Source organism: Eubalaena glacialis, chromosome 1 (assembly GCF_028564815.1).
Source record: "Eubalaena glacialis isolate mEubGla1 chromosome 1, mEubGla1.1.hap2.+ XY, whole genome shotgun sequence".
NCBI lineage: Eukaryota > Metazoa > Chordata > Mammalia > Artiodactyla > Balaenidae > Eubalaena > Eubalaena glacialis.
Genome location: NC_083716.1, coordinates 176,222,106 through 176,239,639, shown reverse-complemented (window position 1 = coordinate 176,239,639; position 17,534 = coordinate 176,222,106). Strand labels below are relative to the sequence as shown.

General features: G+C 44.5%; 1 protein-coding gene across 2 annotated transcripts in view; it reads left to right on the top strand.

Moving 5' to 3' along the window:
- The first annotated feature begins 323 nt into the window (after nucleotides 1-323).
- Nucleotides 324-17,534, top strand: part of STK39 (serine/threonine kinase 39) — a 309,082-nt gene continuing 291,871 nt past the window's right edge. Inside the window, exon 1 of one of the 2 annotated variants that reach the window (XM_061201249.1) lies at nucleotides 324-622. In XM_061201249.1, the coding sequence (XP_061057232.1) occupies nucleotides 427-622 (196 nt within the window). In that variant the 5' untranslated portion in view covers nucleotides 324-426. The remainder of the gene's footprint in view (nucleotides 623-17,534) is intronic. The other variant, XM_061201248.1, reaches the window with a different exon arrangement.

Below are 17,534 nucleotides of genomic sequence, written 5' to 3'. Positions count from 1 at the left end.
GCGAAGGCGCAGGGAAAGCAGGGAGTGAGGGGGCGAGGGACGCGGGCCCCGAAAGCCAACCCAACCCGGCCTCGCTCCCCTCCGGTGGAAACTTCCCCGGCCGCGAGCAGGGCAGGAGAGGGCGGCGGGGCGGCGGTTCCCCTCGCGGAGACAGAGAACTGCGCGCGCGAGGCTCGGGGCGCGCGGCGAGCGCGGCGGCCGCCGCCTCCTCCCCTCCCCGCCTCCGGTGGCGCTGCCTCCTCCCTCCGCCCGGCTCGGCCTCCCTTGCTCCCTCCTCTCGTGGCTGGCTCCAGCGGCGGCGTCGGCGGCGGGCGGGGAGGGCGTGCGCCGGTCGAGAGGTGTCGGCGGCGAGGGGAGGGAAGGGAAGTTTCAAGTGGAAGGTCGTCCGCCGGCCGGCGCGTCTTCTCGCTCTCCTCCGGCAGCATCATGGCGGAGCCGAGCGGCTCTCCCGTGCACGTCCAGCAGCCCCAGCAGGCGGCCCCGGTGACACCGGCGGCGGCGGCGGCCCCGGCGACCGCGACAGCAGCGCCGGCTCCGGTGGCGCCCGTGGCCCCAGCCCCGGCGGCGCAGGCGGTCGGCTGGCCCATCTGTAGGGACGCGTACGAGCTGCAGGAGGTTATCGGTCAGTGCGGCGGGCGCGGCGGGGCCGGCTCAGGCCGGGCGCTGAGGCCGGGCGGGAGGCGCGACCCGGGCGGGAGGGGACGCGGGATGCTGGGCTTGCCTCCATGCACGCCCGGGAGGCAGAGCGGTCGGTCTGGGCCTACCGGCTTCAACAGCTTTTTTTTTTTTTTTTTTTAATTTGTTCGTTCCGTGAGCGCTGGTGCTGCAGGAGGCGGCGCGGCGGATGTGACTCGCACTGCAGACGAGCCGCATGCTGCAAACTTTTATCTCCCCGATCGCCGGGGCGGCGGAACTGGGGACCCGGCAATGCCGCCGCATCTTCTTCCTCCCGCGCGCCGGGCCCGCAGCCTGTGGTCGGTGGCCACGCGAGCAGGCAGCCGCGGCCGGGGTGGGGTTGCGGGGGCGCCGCCCTCGGCTTCCAGCGCCCCCGCGCCGCGCCTTGGGGGCCGCGTCCTGGGGGACTCAGCGGGCGCAGCCGCGCCTCTGCTCTCCAAGCTCCGCGCCTCGGTCTCCCGTCAGCAGCCTCTCGGCGTGGGTAACCGGGCTACGTAGGAGTTGCGGAGGCCCAGGTTCTTTCCCGAGGCCGGGGAGGATGCTGGCCTCCCTCCCTGACAGCCGCTGCTCCACGCCCGCCTCGCAGCCCGGCGTTCCCGGGTACCCGCCTCTCGGTAGCGGGGCGCGCCGCCTGCCGCCCAGCCCGGTCGCCCGTGGAAAGCAGGCACCGTGGCCTCCTGCCCTGCGCCGGGCCGATGCTTCCCTCTGGTCCAAGGCCGAGCTGCAAGAGTGAAAGCCGAGGCTGTCGGTGATCTCCTCCCTGCCTTTCAGTGCCTTCTAGTCGGCCCACAAATACCACCTTATCTTACATTTTAAAAAACTTGGCAAAGTCGAATGGCAAGAAGCCGGCATTACCTTTCCCTGGGCCAAGCACGTGAAGGACCAGGAGAGTTGTGTTGACCCTTATTGGATCATCTCGTCTGAGAGGCTTGTTAAAAACCCAGTTAGGGAACCCACCAGGTAAAGTGGGCCCTCAGCTTCTAACCTTACTGGCGCTGGGATGGGATGCTGCCTTCCCATATCTTGATATTTAAGTATGGTGATGAAAAAGGAATTCAGGATATTTCTCTTAAACTTTTTTTTTTCTTTTCATTAAAAAGAATGCTGCACTTCTCCCTTAAAAAAAATTAAAACAGATACTAAGAATTTCATTAGGTGTTTAAACGAGCCTTTATCATCTGCTGCTGTGTGAATGAAACAGCATAGACTGAAATAAATACTGAAGGGCAGAACCCTAACCCTAACCTAGGATATAAAAGCTCCAAATAACCTAAAATAGGCATCTCTACATAAAATTCTTTGAAAACCAAGAACTTTCATAACTTTTGGCCAAAGACTCTGAAAGGATGAGTCTTCCTCTCACTGAGTGGATTAAATATTTTCAAGGGCTTCTCAAAGCCTAGAGTATTTCGTGAAAACTCCTTTAACCTGGTAGCTAAGCCCTTTCATCTTCCCAGTTTTAAGGCCTACTCTCAACTGGCTTTCCCCCTCCCATATTCTGATGGCATTGATTGTACCCTGAATAGTCAGCTGTCTTAGGACCCATCTGGCCTTCCATTCCTTGCTGCCTTTCACAGGCTCTTCTCTAAGTGCCCATCTTTGTAGTGAATCTCAGCTTCCAAGGCCAGTGTGAATGTTCTTGAGAAACCTTCTGCTTCTCCCAAGGCAAAGTATGGTGGCTTCTTCTGCCCCTCTTTTTATATCTCACAGCATGTAACTCCATAATTTTTATTTGGTCAACAAAATCTAAAGGCCTACTATGTCCCAAGCATCGTGCTAGGTGCTAGCAGTATAGAAATTAATAAAAATTGTCCCTGCCTTCAAGGACTTCCCAAGTAAACGACTCTTAAGATGTGATGAGTGAGCACTGGTAGAGCACAAAGGAGGGATTGACTGCTAGGAGAAATAAGGAAACAGGGTATTCCACAGAAGACATCTGAGCTGAATTTTGAAGTCTGAGTAAGTTTGTAAGGTGCCTGATTATTTCCATTGCTGCCTTTCCTAGCTAGGAGTTCCTAGCTGTGAACTCTTCCAGGGTCTTATTTATCCATCTGTCTCCAGCACATAGGGATGATGCATAAAAGTTGAATGATGGTATCTGCCACATAGTTTCCGGAGGGTCAGGACCAGCACTTATAATCAATTTATATGCTTATTTTATTAATTATTAGGGTCAGTATGCAAGCTTTGCTTTTTGAAAACAATGTTTTGAGTTGATCAGTTTTGTCAACTGAAATGAATAAAATCTTAGTTTAATTAAAGTGACGGGATTGATTGCAGGGCTTCTTGCCGCTTGCAGTAGCAGCATTGTTAATTATGGTTGGTCAATTTAATTAAAAAGAAGAAATTTACCTGAGGAATTTTCAAGCAGAAACACCTGCTTGTTACTTCTACATTGATTTTTGCACATTCACACTGCGGAAAAGGCTTTTCTACATTTAAAATTTATCTCGTATTTTTCCAACTGAAAGAGATGGCCTGTGTGGGGCCCGTGTTGTTGAAGTCAAATTGCTGGCATAGGGTTTTCCAGGGTCTTAATGCTTATAGGGAATTACAAACCCATTCCCATTTCGCGTTTAATGCTAGTTAAGTAATGAAGAGTGAACTTGCGGTTAAGCACTTCTGCTTAAACATTACACGCAGAAGTTAGTAGTTCAAACATTGGACCAGTTTCAACATGAGTGCGGGTGGACAGCCTTGGCCTCTCCCGGCCACAAGGCAGGTGTCATACGATAGGGCTGTGGCAGTGTGAACGGTGACCAGCAGGAGGCTCAGATGTGCCTGAACAGAAGGCCAAGAGAGGCAAGGTGTTCTAGCTTTGCAGCGTGGCACCGAGCACTTTTTCTTCTTCGTTTCCTCCTGGCAGAGGTTGGGGTCTCAAGATTAGAAGAGAAGAGGCTTACTAAAGTCCAAACAAAGCAGGTTCAGTTGTTCGACTTCTGTTTTAGAAAAATAAACACAGGATTTTGCAAGTCTAAAAATAAAGTTTTCTCTTTGTTATATTGTTGTTCTTGCGTGGTGAAAGATCAGTGGAGAGTTTGTAATGGTAATCTGGTTCAAAAGTTTGTGTGCGACCTGGAAATGATGTAAAATCTATTGGAGGGAGCTTTATACTTAGAGAGGGGTTAACCATGTTGTGAAATGATTAAATTCCTTCTTTTAGCCATCAATATTAGTAGATTTCAAATATTTCTGTCTCCTATAGAAATAACTGCTCATGGGAGGTGTTCTAGCTTGTTTAATACTCTTCAGCCTCATCAATCTTTGTTCCTCACCTGCCCCCCCATCTCACTGTCAGATTCGTTCTTTAGAAGTATATGGGGCACCCAAAGATATGCTAGTTGAAAAATTAGTTTATTTGTTGGTGGTATTAATATTATCACTTTGATTTGCTAAACAAAGAACAAAAAGTGAATCATGTAAATGTTGACTTGGGCTTCCTTAATCGCCTGAACAACCTCAAGGAACTTTCCTGTCAAAGAGTTGTATTCAATGCAGTATCAGTTTCCTTATTTGAATCGGATAATTCTAGCAGGGTCTGTTATCTTTGTTGGTTTTCCTCTGAGAAACACTAAATAGACTCATGCCTCAGAGCATGTTTGATTTTCTTAGACATTTTTTGCGGGATGAGTCTTTCTGTAGTTTTGCACCTTATTTCTCAGCGTTGCTTCACTTTTATCCTGGGCAGTCATTTAGAGTGATCCAAAAGTACCACCTGCTGCATTTCTGGTTCTAGTCAACAAAAAGAATTTGGTTCCTAGGCTCCTAACTGTAGTGTGACAGAGGGGTTCTCGAGTACTCTGTTTATTTCTGTCCCGGGAGCTTTGTCTAACCATTCCGGTGCATCTCCCCCAGGCGCAAGTAATAGGCAACTCTCCAGGTCTTCCAGGAGCAGCAGCCCAGAGCATTCCTGCTCTGCTCTGTGCTCTCAGAGCTTCTGTGGAGCTCTGTGGTTTAGGGATCAGAACTGGTTTTATAGATGTTCTAGAGGGATCTTGAGGACAGTGGAACTACACTGCGTCACACTCTTTTGCACAGGACCTCAGAGGCCTGGAACACTGAGTGTGTATTTTAACCTCCCAGACCTTTAAAATGGGCTGCTTTGCTGTTGCTGTCAGTTGTTAACTTGCCTTTTTTTTAAAAAAAAAAAATTTATTTATTTGGCTGCGCTGGGTCTTAGTTGCAGCACGCGGGATCTTTAGTTGGGGCATGCGGGCTCCTTAGTTGTGGCATGTGGGCTCTTAGTTGGGGCATGCATGCGGTATCTAGTTCCCTGACCAGGGATAGAACCTGGGCCCCCTGCATTGGGAGTGCTGAGTATTAACCACTGGACCACCAGGGAGGTCCCGCGTTGGCTTTTTTTTTTTTAAGAAGAAAACAAAGAGAGTCCTGAGATGCTTAGCTTCACGCAGGTTTTGATTTTCATATTGTTTCACTTTTTTTTGGTAAAGAGAAAAATATATATAGAACTGCTCTTTTCGTTTTTTTTCATTATTGTGGTAAAATATACAAATATAGGTAACATAAGACTTACCATTTTAACAATTTTCTAAGTGTACAGTTCGGTGGTGTTAATTACATTCACAACAGAAATGCTTTTAAATGTGCTGTTCAAACTAGCATGTGGGAAAAATCTCTGGGTTAAGAGAAACTCATGTTAGAATTTCTATAATACTTTATGCATTTGATTTGTGACAGATAAAATTATAAATTTCCCCGTCTCTTATAAGTCTGTTGTATCCTCCATTTTTGATGGTGTTGGAGAGTAACGTAAAACGTGGCGGGCTCTGGAGTCAGATGGCCTGGCAATGGCAGTCGCTGGCCTCGCGACCTTGAGCCAGTTACTTGGAGGTGTCTGGACTCGGTTTTCCTCATTTTCAACCTGGAGATGATAACGATAGGGTTGCAGAGAAAGGGAGACTCTGGAGCCCTTAGAACAGTGCCTGGCACAGGGCGAGCTCTCCGGGAGTCTGAGCCTGCGCTGCCGTGCGCTGCGCCGGCTGATCAGACCCGAGTTACCGGCAGAGAATACTGCCCTGACTCTGGCCAGACTGTGGAGCGTCCCGAAGAGTTTCTCTGCTCGGTTTGCATCAGGGAGCTTGCAGGAGGGGGAGTTGGCCCGCGAGCCCCCGCCTTCCAGTGGGCGGCGCCTTCCAGTGGGCGGCTGGCGGGGCAGCCTGAGGCCCCTGCGGGAAGGAAGCTGCAGAGACCTGTGGAACAGGACAGCTCAGGGCCTCGGGTGCCAGATGGCCCTCTGACAAGTGGTGAGAGCATCCTGCGGGAAGGTTGCTGGAGGTACAGCCCGTCGCGAAAGGGCTCTGTGAGCAACCTGCTCCGACTGCACTTTTCTCCCACCTCTGCATCCGCCCTGCGGAGTCTGCCGCGCTGGCAGGAAATGCTGCTGACTAAAAGAAATGGTCACTGTGTGCCCCAGCGGGTCAGGGGACGGGGCATTTGTCTGCAGATCAGGTCATCACTGTTGCTCTCCTGTCTCCTTCCTTGCCTCTCTGCTCTTCCCTCTACTTACAAATATTCTCGTCTCCCTCTAATCATTCACAGCAAAAGAGAACAAAACACCGGCACTCTCACTACTCCTTCTTCCTCTAGCTCCTGCCTTATCTCTTTCCTTCCCTTCCCAGTGGAGAACCTCCCATCCACTTCTCAGCTCACTGCAATCTGGCATCTGCCCTCTTGCTAAGAAGCCAAAATTGGAATGTCCACAGTCACCGTGACCTTCTGTGGCTGCGGCCAGTGGACACTGCAGGCTTTCCCTCTCTTCCCCTCTCTGCAGGAGTTGGCACCATCTGCCATTTCTCCGGCTCCTTCCCTGTGTGTCCCTGCTCCAGGATGCACTTCTCTATGGGTCTGAGGCTTCAACCACTGCCTAAAATGCCCAGGGCCTCTCTGGTCTTTGGACTGGTATGAGGGCTACCTTTTAAACGTCTTTGTTTAGATACTTCACAGAACTTCATACTCACAGTGAAACTCACTGCCTTGCCACCTCTGCTTCATCCTAATCCTGCTCCTTCAACATTCTCCATCTTACACAAGACCCTCGAGTGTGAAGCAGAAACATGCTGCTCATCCTGCACTTTCCCGTTTTCCTCTCTCTCCCACATCTGATTGGTCCTCAGTCCTAAATACTCTGCATGCTGGATCCCTTCTTTGATCTGTCTCTCACTCTTCCTCTTGGCCATTGCCAGTTCAGTTCGGGCTCTTATCAGTTCTTACTTGGATGACTGTAATGACTTCCTGACCAGGTTCCTTGTCTGCAGCCTTGCTTCCAGCTCTAGTATGCATTGCTACCAAAGTGATACTGCTGTACCCAGATTTTTATCAGTTACCCCCAGGCTTAAACACTTTTAGTGGCTCTTCCATCATCCTTAAGATGAACTCTGAGCAGGTGTTTAAGGCCTCCGGGAATTGTCTCTTGCCTCCCATTCAGTGTGTTCCCCCCTGCCCCACACCCTTTGTCATTTCTATTCTCAGGACGGACTCGCAGCCAGTGGGAACCTTTTGCAGTTGCTGAAATGCTTCATGCTTTCTCAGCCCCTGCTAGGCAAGTTTTCCCTCTGCTTGGAACACCTTTCCACACCCCTTCTGTTCCATTTTCATGTATTTAACAGAGAGCTCTGTCTCTCCTTTTAAGCGTTACCTTTATTGAAGTATAATATGCACATGGAAGAGTATACATGTCATAAATGTATAGCTTGATGCATGTTCATAAACGGAACCCACCCTGATCCGGGCTCCCTTTTAAGACGCGGAATAAATGATTTCACGGAAACAGTCTCTGCCCCTGAACCGCCTTCCCCTCTGCTCCTCTCTTGGCTCTTTCACCCCTGGTGGTCCTCATGCCCTGTGCAGATTGTTTGCCTCCTTGCCCATCCCGGCACTCCTCCTTGAGGACAGGCCTTTGGCCTCCATAGCCCACACCTCCTGTTAAAGATTTAATAAGTGTTTTCTGGCTGAAAGTCTGAATTTTAGGGATAAATACCCTCCCACCCCCTGTGGAAGAGGAACATTGCCTCGCTTCTGAATATTTGCCTCCTTGGATCCTGAAGATTTAATCTTGCCTGTGGTTAATGATGATGCTTATTCAGTTGCGTTTGGGCCAATCAGCTTAGAGGGCTCTGTAGAAATTAGCTCATTAATCCTCCCAGATCAAGAGTAAGCACTTTGAGTACTTGCACCTGCCTGTGCTGTGCAGGCAGACAGGCAGGCAGGCAGGCAGGCAGAGGCCTGGCTTTCCTGAGGTCATTGTTCTGCGAGGTGGCCTCTCCAGATGAAAGGACCCGGAGCTCCCTGCCACAGTCTCTGCGTCCTTTTACTCAGGCATTGAAGAGCAGGGTGGGGAAGTCCTAGCACGCCTCTCCTCTTCTCTAGAGCTTTCCTTTCTTGAATGTACCCATGAGCTCTCTCTTGCTGTTTGTGTAGTTACATATAACCCACCCATGATGATCTGTGGGCCTTCTTGCTGTGTAGAAATCAGGACTGTTGAAGAAGATCAGGGATACAGGTGAAACACAGCAGCAGAATATCAGAACGGGTGGTTTTCAAAGGTTGTTACGATGGCAGGAATTGTATTTTTATAAATGACAAAGGACTGGGGGGTGATAGGATTGGTGTGGTACATGCTAAGACCATAGAACTGGATCTTTTAAAGTCAAAACCAATCTAATAGGTGTTGTAATTCCTCTGTGGTGTATTTTTGGGAAAGGTTTTTTTCCCCGTTCAAAAAAACATTCTCCGTGTAATCAAGTGAGGTTTTACATTTTCCTCCAGGACAGTTTTGCTTAAATTATCCCCAAACAACCCCAAGATGGCTGAAGTGATTCAAGTGCTTCAGGTGTTTCTTTTTCCAAATCCACTGTTCATTGGTCAAGTTTTTGCTGCTAAAGAAGAATTCAGTATATTAATTAAAAAGGCATTTTAGATTTGGCTTAACTGGAAAGCAGAGGAGAAAGAGCAGTCCTTTAGAGAATGGATTGGCAGTGCTTTAGTTCAAAATTGATTTAGATAAACACTTTGGGAATCTGATGTGAGTAAATGCTGATGTATTTCAAGCTTCTTCCCATTTGCCAAACAAATATTTGGGAATAAACTCTCACTTAAAGCTTTAAAAAACTTCTTGGACATTGAGGAATTAGATGAATTGACCTTTTAAACTAATTGTATATTTTGATATATGGGAAAACATCATTTTAAGATAGAACTTAAAACATCATTTTAAAATAGTTTTATTTTCAAACTTCTTCCTAGTAAGTGGCATTTAGTATAACTCAGAGGCCTAGTCCTGGGTGTTCATTCAATTCTTTGCTCAGGTGAAAATACACATTCTGGTGACATTTATGGGGTTCAAGTTTCCAACGTTTAGTCACTGATGTACCAGAAGAACTAGTATGGTAAGTAGAGATTGATGACTTTCTATCAATGTGAATGATAGATCTTCATTGGGGGAGTATTTTAGAAGCCAGTGACCTGTGACAATTCTGAAACTTCTCACAATCACTCTATTGATGGTTGAGGTCTTAGAAGAATTTGTGATCTTGTTTTGAACGGTAACATCAGTGTGTTACCAGGGTTTGTAATAAGGGGCATTCCTAGTGGTTTCTTTCCTGCTCTGTTTTGTTTGGGGATTGAAAAGGATTCATTTTATGGATTGGTTCCTATTGGCGTGTCTTGTGTTGTTGACATTTTACTTTGAATTATTTGGTCTGTCCTTCCTTCTTCCCTCCCTTCCTTTCCTTTCTTCCTTCCTTTGAATTTGGCAATGTCACCAGCCCCTTTCTTAATTATGAGATGACTCGAGAAAGCAGGGGAAGAGAGTGCCCAGGGGTAGGAATGATAGGTCAATGCTGGCTTTTTAAGGTCAGCTCCTAAGTGAGGAATAGCATAAGAATATAGGGGGATAATGAAATTTAATTTTGGAGGAGACGGAAGAGAAAGTCCATTCCTGTTCCTTTGTTTCTACAACTGAAGATTCTAACAACCTAACTTAATTTGCCTGTGGTCCAGAAGTCCTTAGAATCTCAGGCCAATGCTTCCTACCCGGTTCAGTGTTTTTTTTTTCCTTTATATTTTGGCTGCGTTGGGTCTTCGTTGCTGCGCGGCTTTCTCTAGTTGCGGTGACCGAGGGCTATTCTTTGTTGCGGTGCGCCATTTTCTCGATGTGGTGCGCGGGCTTCTCATTGCCGTGGCTTGTCTTTGTTGTGGAACACGGGCTCTAGGCGTGTGAGCTTCAGTAGTTGTGGTGCGTGGGTTCAGTAGTTGTGGCTCGCAGGCTCTAGAGTGCAGGCTCAGTAGTTGTGGCGCAGGGGCTTAGTTGCTTCGCGGCATGTGGGATCTTCCTGGACCAGGGCTCGAACCCGTGTACCCTGCATTGGCAGGTGGAGTCTTAACCACTGCGCCACCAGGGAAGTCCCCAGTTCAGTGTTTTCTTCTACTTACATCATGTTGATTCCTCATTGGTGGGAAGGAGGAAGTTAGAAATGTCATCGACTCAGTGAATTTTATAACTACCGTTTTAATGAAGTAAATATATATCTTATCTGGGAACATATTTACCATATAGATATTATAGTAAAAATCTTTCTTTAGAGGGGTTGAAATGATCTTTATATATCTTTCTTCATGAGAGCATGTTTATTTAACACATAAACCAGGTGATATATAAACATAAAATAGTTTCATTTCAGCCATCATCTTTTGCCTGGCTGTTAGAATACACTGTAAATGTATATTTTTAAAATTAATTAATTAATTTATTTTTGGCTGCGTTGGGTCTTTGTTGCTGCGCGCGGGCTTTTCTCTAGTTGCGGTGAGTAGGGGCTACTCTTTGTTGCGGTGCGTGGGCTTCTCATTGCGGTGGCTTCTCTTGTTGCAGAGCACGGGCTCTAGGCACGCAGGCTCAGTAGTTGTGGCTCGCGGGCTCAGTATTTGTGGCTCGTGGGCTCTAGAGCACAGGCTCAGTAGTTGTGGCTCACGGGCTTAGTTGCTCTGCGGCATGTGGGATCTTCCTGGACCAGGGCTCGAACCGTGTCCCCCGCATTGGCAGGCGGATTCTCAACCACTGCGCCACCAGGGAAGCCCTAGACTATATTTTTAATCCTTAGTTAGAACCTGTCAGTGAGGTGGAAGAGTGTGTGTGTGTGTGTGTGTGTGTGTGTGTGTGTGTGTGTGTGTGTGTGTGTGTGTGATGGCAAATAAAAGGTTGAGGAGCAGCAGATAGATGTACTTCAGGGCTGATCATTCGCTGGAGCAGAGCTTCTGCAGTAGAGCCAGGTCCCTGCTGCCAGGCTGATAACTTTATAGCAGTCAGAGCAGCAACGGCATTCCTAGCAGTGTCTAGTTCTGAGCTGTCCGGTACGGTAGCCACTAGCCACATGTGGCTATTTCAGTTTGAATTAATTAAAATTAAATAAATTTTGGGGTGACAAGGAATGAAGAGGCAGAGCACAGAGGATGTTTAGGGCAGTGAAACTGCTCTGTGTGATACCATAATGATGGATACGTGTCATACATTTGTCCAAACCCACAGAATGTACAACACAGAGGGTGAGCCCTAACGTAAACTGTGGGCTTTAAATGCTAAGGATGTGTCAGTGTAAGTTCATCAGTTGTAGCAAATGTACCACTCTTTTGGGGGATGTTGGTAATGCTGGAGGCTGTGCATGTGTGGGAGCAGGGGGTACATGGGAAGTCTCTGCCTTCCTCTCAATTTTGCTGTGACCCTAAAACTGCTTTAAAAAAATAAAATCTTTAAAAATGAAATAAAATACAGTTCCTCAGTGAACTGGCCACATTTTCAAGTGCTCAGTAGCCAACTGTGACTAGTGCAGCTGAGGAACTGTATTTTATTTATTTAATTTTAGGTCTGTAACCTGCACTCTCCAGTAAAGTACCTTATTGGATAGTGCGGATATTTCCATCACCACAAAAAATTTTACTGGACAGTGCTGGATGGTAATTCCTCAGAAATGTTCAAAAACTGACTAAATATTATTATGATGGCTGTAAATATCCTGAGGCTATCTCCTGATAACATGCTAAGGCATTGCCACTGACTTAGAAGTACAAAAGGAGACAAACAATGCTAACCTGATTTTAAAAAAAAATTGTTTTCACTCTGCGCTCTATTAGAAAGCTAATTCATTCATATTTTCAGAAGAACAGTTATTCTTTTTTGTGTAGGGTGAAACAGATACCCCTGTTGACGTAGGAAGATAGTTTCGAAGTATGAGTTTTTATCTTACCCACTTAACTCATTCTAGGATATTCTTGTGATTACTGTAAACACAGAATCCTCCCAAATGAAATCCAGTACTTTCAGAAGTATCAAAATGTTACGTTTCCTTAAGAAGTCACTTCAGAGTCTTGGGGCTGGATGTGGTAGACAGAATCACTTCAGTTTATCTTCTTTTATGTAATGAAGTAAGAAAGAACTGACTAAATAGTTTTTTTGGTGAAATTACAAAGATGTTGTGAAATTAACTCCACTTAGAAAAAAATGATACCTGTGTCAGTTTTAGTCACTTAAATGGTGAGTCTGAATCATGGTCCTTTCTTTTCCCTTGATTTTAAAACATTTCGGTAATTGAGTAATTAAAGGATTTAATAGTTTAGTCTAAGTTATATAACACAAAGCAAATAAAACGTTCAGTGTTGAAGTCAGTACCTTAACAGAAATTCAAACTCAGTCATCACTGTTTGGTTAGGACACCTGCTTTGTTAGGAGAGGGAATTAATGACCTAGGGGTGGGTGAAAACAAATATCTGTGTAGGGAGATTAACTGGGTTTAATTTTGGGCAATTCAGAAACAGTTTGTACTTTCTCACATTTAGTGTCCCTAGGGTGACTGGGGCCATCACAGAGAATGTTTTACTATGTAATCCTTCTTTATTTTTCCTTGTAGATGTCCTTTCAAGTTTCTGGAGTCCTAAATCCAGTGCCTGACCTTCAACAAGGGCCGTTGCGGAAACATTTTTAATATGGCTGTTGGGTGGCTGAAATAGGACTAGGGGAAGTGTCTCTGTGTATTTTCAAATGAATGATCATTAGGACAAATTTAAGAATAGTGATATTTTTGGCATAAGTCTAGATCAGGGCTAGATTGTATATCTTTACTGAAATAAATTCTCATTGGCTGTTTAAAAAGTGACAGTCTCTAGGGTGAAGAGACAATGAGCCTCTTAGTTCATCTATAGCCATCTTCCTGATTGTTTCCATAGAAGCAGCAAGACTGTTTAAAGGCTATAATTTCACGTCCTACTCTTCAGAACCCATTAGAAATAGGCAACATAGGCGGCTTTGTAGCTTATATATTTGCTTAAATAGTCTTAAACACAAAGAGGGTAACTGCTGTGCGGTCACTGGGATAGGTAAACGTTGCAGTCAGGGCACTTGTTTGGCTTTTGCTTATAGGTTATGGTCCATTTAGCATCCTGTATTAAGAGTGACATTTTTGGGAGTTCCATGGTGGTCTAGTGGTTAAGGATTCCGGGCTTTCACTGCCATGGCCTGGGTTCAATCCCTGGTTGGGGGAGATCCCACAAGCCGTGTGGCATGGCCAAAAAAGAAGAGTGACATTGTTCTCAGCTATATGTAGTTGTTTAAAAATGAAATATTCTCTTGGAGCTCCTTGGAAGAAAGGGAGTGACAAAAAATGTGAAAAGGTGATATTTATGAGGTCTGACCAACTTTAAAATTAATCATATCAGGACTGATATGCACAAGAAGTATTGTTTCCTTCAAGGGGACGTAGTGGGAGGGGGTCCACTTATACTTTATAGCCACATTTTATTTTAAATTAAAAAATTACCCATTTCTATCAGCCCTCTTATGAAGAAACGAGACTGATTTTCTAATGTGACATTAATTTGCTCTTAAGGTATTTCCCAAGCCGTTTTTATCAGTTGTAGCTTGATCAGAATCGTTATTTAGCCTTACAAAAGGACTCTAGTCTGAACAGTGCTGTTAGTTGTTTAAAGTCAGTTTTGTTTACTGTTATTTTTAATAGATTCTGCATCACTGCTTCATAGAAGTAATGAGATTATCCGGGACTGTGGTTTGCAATTATAACGAGCAATTTGTCTAGAGGCAGGGATAGCAATAGCAAAAGCTGAGGGACTGAGAGGATGTGTAATAGAGGGGTTGGGTGTGAGATTCCAAAACCAGATCTGTGAAGCCAGAGACAAGATGGGATCATTGGAAGGCAAAGACTAGGATCTGCTCGGATCTGAGCAGGAGTGAATAAGATGGAGAGTAAGGACTCAGGGGCATTTCCAAGTTTTGCAGGGGTTCAGCAAGGGGCCAAGGCAAGTAGGGACAATGTAACTTTTCCCAGAAAGTTTCAGTGGCAGCATCTTGCTGAGGTGGGCCCCTCATTTGAAGCTTTGCCTTTAAGGGAGGGTGTCTCTGATGAACAGAAAGGCTCAGTTCTGATGGTCTCTGTGTCAGCTATGTATAGCTGTGTAACAAACCACCCCAAAACTTAATGGCTTAAAATAATGACCTTTTTATTTGCTTATAGTTCCATGGGTTGGCAATTTGGGCTTCACTGGGCAGTTCTGCTGGTCTCGCCTAGGGACAGTCTGTGACCAGCTAGGCTGGGGCTATCTATTTTAAGGTGGTCTCATCGTGTATGTGGTGGTTGGTGCTGGCTGTTGGCTGGCCCTCTCTTTCCACTGATTCCTCATTCTCAAGGAAGTGCACCCGTACTTCATCCCTTGGCTGCAGCTGTGTTCCAGGGTAGCTGGAGTGGAGCTGCAAGGACTCTCGAGGCCTGGGCTTGGTGGTGACAAAGCGTCACTCTGCCTCTTTCAGTTGGTCAGAGCACATCATAGGGTAGCTCAGACTCAGGCGGGAGGGAGATCGATTTTCCTGCTTGCTGGGAGGAACGGTAAAATCACATGGTGAAGGGACATGTGTACAGAGACGGGAGGAAATCTTATTACCATCTTTGCAAACTCTCTACCACACAGCTTTATGTAGCTCAAGGGTGATGTGTACACAATGTTTGTCATTCATTTAACATTCGTTTCTAACTTGTGGTAGAGGAGCTAATTACCTGACTGCCTTACCCCTGGTTGTTATAGTGTGGTTGATTACAGGTTTCATAAACTAATATTTTGTGTGAACCGTCCATCAGCATGATTTTGGCTAGAAAAGTGGCTTTAGAAATGTATAACTTTCTAAGAAATCTAAACATGTCTTTTCTAATGTAACATTTGAAGGGCAGAGGGGTGTGTGTGTGTGTGTGTGTGTGTGTGTGTAATGCTGATCCTTTTTTAGCCTTGAGGTGTTCTATTCCAGACTGACCTTCTTAAAACTCAAGAGCACCACATTAAAAGTATAGATTGTTTGCATGCATATGTAATTATTTCTCCTGCCTCATAGAAGTCAGTGAAGTAGGTCTATCACAGCTCTAAAAATGGCAGGTTTTCTATGCATCACTCAGTTTAAAGGTAGATTGTTGCTTAGACAATTATGGAAGTTTCTTTACTTTGAAGTCAATCCAGCAATATTGTACTGCCCGTTTTACAGTCAGTTTTCAAAAAAGAATTGCCAGACTATTAGGATAAAAATATTAGAAACCCATTAATAGTTATTGACAGAAGTTGCCCATCATATACTAATGGCAGAAATTATAGAAGGACGGGAGGTGTGCAAGTATACCATTTTTTAAATTGCAATGTCTTTCTGGTAAACGCCCTTACAAAATATTATATGCTTTTAGATGTGGAAAGAGGGCTGGGTGTTATCTTTATACATATACAGATTTAAATGCTAAGTGGCTTGCTGTTTATTCCAAAGAGGAGACAGATTTGTACATGGATAAAATATGTGAAACTGGTTGGCTCACACTGCTTTCTCACATTAAGGAAGAAAGGCTGAGAAAAGGATGTTACATAGACCTCTGAGTTATAAAAAACCCTCCAATCTAATTTATTTTAAAGTTCCAAAATATCATTCAAGTAATAATAGATGGTCATTATAGAAAGTTTGGATAATACAGATGGATAAAAAGGGGGGAAAATCACCAGTTACCACCTGGCCCAGGACTAGATGCTATTTGAATTTTGCTGGAGGAGTGTAAGTTTAAATGGGATAGGACTGCAGAAAAAAAGCATAAATTGATATTTTGGGAAATTAATACTTTTCAGCATTCCCAGTACTTTCACATTTAATTTGTTTGGAGCAAGAAAAATAAACTAGTCTTAGATTAATACTTGCTTGGCAAAAGTGATTTGTTTTTTGAGAACTTGGTACATACTGAGAGTCAAGCATACTTTATGATTACTGGACAGAGAACTTATGTGTATTTTTCTCACACTTAAGTGTTCTCGGAATACATTTACAATCTAATCTTAATGTCTGTGTTACAGTTTATTTCTTAGAAGTATCTGTTATGCTTTGCCTTTTGTCCTCTATGTGTTATGGATCACCGTATTTGGTACTTGGCTGATGGGAAGTGAAAACATCTTAACAGAAAGTTCTGGGATAAAAGTAAATTAAGAGTGAGTAACTTTCCCATTGTTTGTGGGTGTGTTTGAGCACAGTAATGACTTTTAGATTTCACAATGACCTTTCATATCAAACCTCGAGCTGGCAGCGAGAATTTTCTAGATTGGTAAGATATCCTTTTGTAGAACTAGCTTTTAGATTTCAGGGACATGTGGGAGAAAGGAATCTCTAGGAATTTAATTTGATGATCTGAATGTTGAGCGTTTCGGTCTTTTAAGGCTGAATTTCATAGCATTTTGAACAAAAGGATGAAATACCTGTTGGCACGACTAGTCTTTATTTTATTAAAAAAGTTTTAAATTACAAAGATATAATAAATACTTTGGTGTCAAATAGGTGAAAATAACAACCCTCAAATTTTCATTCCCCAGCGATACACACCAAATTGACCATACAGGGTATCCTTCTAGATGTTTTTCTGTGTATAAATATACACATAGATTTTTTCCAAATGTAAATATTGTACATGAAATGTGGTAACTATGCATCATATTCTACCACTTACAGATTTTACTTCTACAAGTAATATATATTACATGTATATTTTACTTCTGTGTATTTTTTATATGTATTTGTAGTAAAATATTATAAATATTCACAGCTTTCATTCTAAGTCATTTCTTATAGATCCACCTCATTTTAAAATATGCCAATTTATTTCTATTCCAGGTCCATTTCTATTCTGTGGATGTACTTTATTTAACCAGTCCCCTAGTGATTAAATTATTGGTTGTCTCCAGGTTTCCATACTTCTGTGGGATGGATACCCAGAAGTGGGATTGCAGGGACTAGTGGTATTACCATTTGTACTTTTGATAGATACTGTGAAAATCTCCTGCACTTGTTATGTTAATTAATTGCCCTCTTAGTTGCTCCCATTTCTGGTCTTAAAGATAGAAGAGTGTTAGATTGAGATGGCATCTTGCCTTATTCCCTACTTGACCCAGACCTATAATATCTAAGACTAGGAGGAGAAAATGGTGGTGGGTTGGAAAGAGAAAAATAATCACCCAAGTTTAAGAAATCAAAGTTTCATCACTTTATGAACTAAAAAAGTGAAATGTCGTGAAGTTTATTACTATGGACAAATGTATGGAAAGACTTTCTGAATTGGTGAAAAGTCTGGGTTATAGAATGTAACTAAATTGATTAATATACCCATTTGGTTAAAAGGACCCGGGACTCACTAAAATTACCCCCACGTCATAGGGCATTCTTTATTTATTTATTTATTTATGGCTGTGTTGGGTCTTCGTTTCTGTGCGAGGGCTTTCTCTAGTTGTGGCAAGCGGGGGCCACTCTTCATCGCGGTGCGCGGGCCTCTCACTATGGC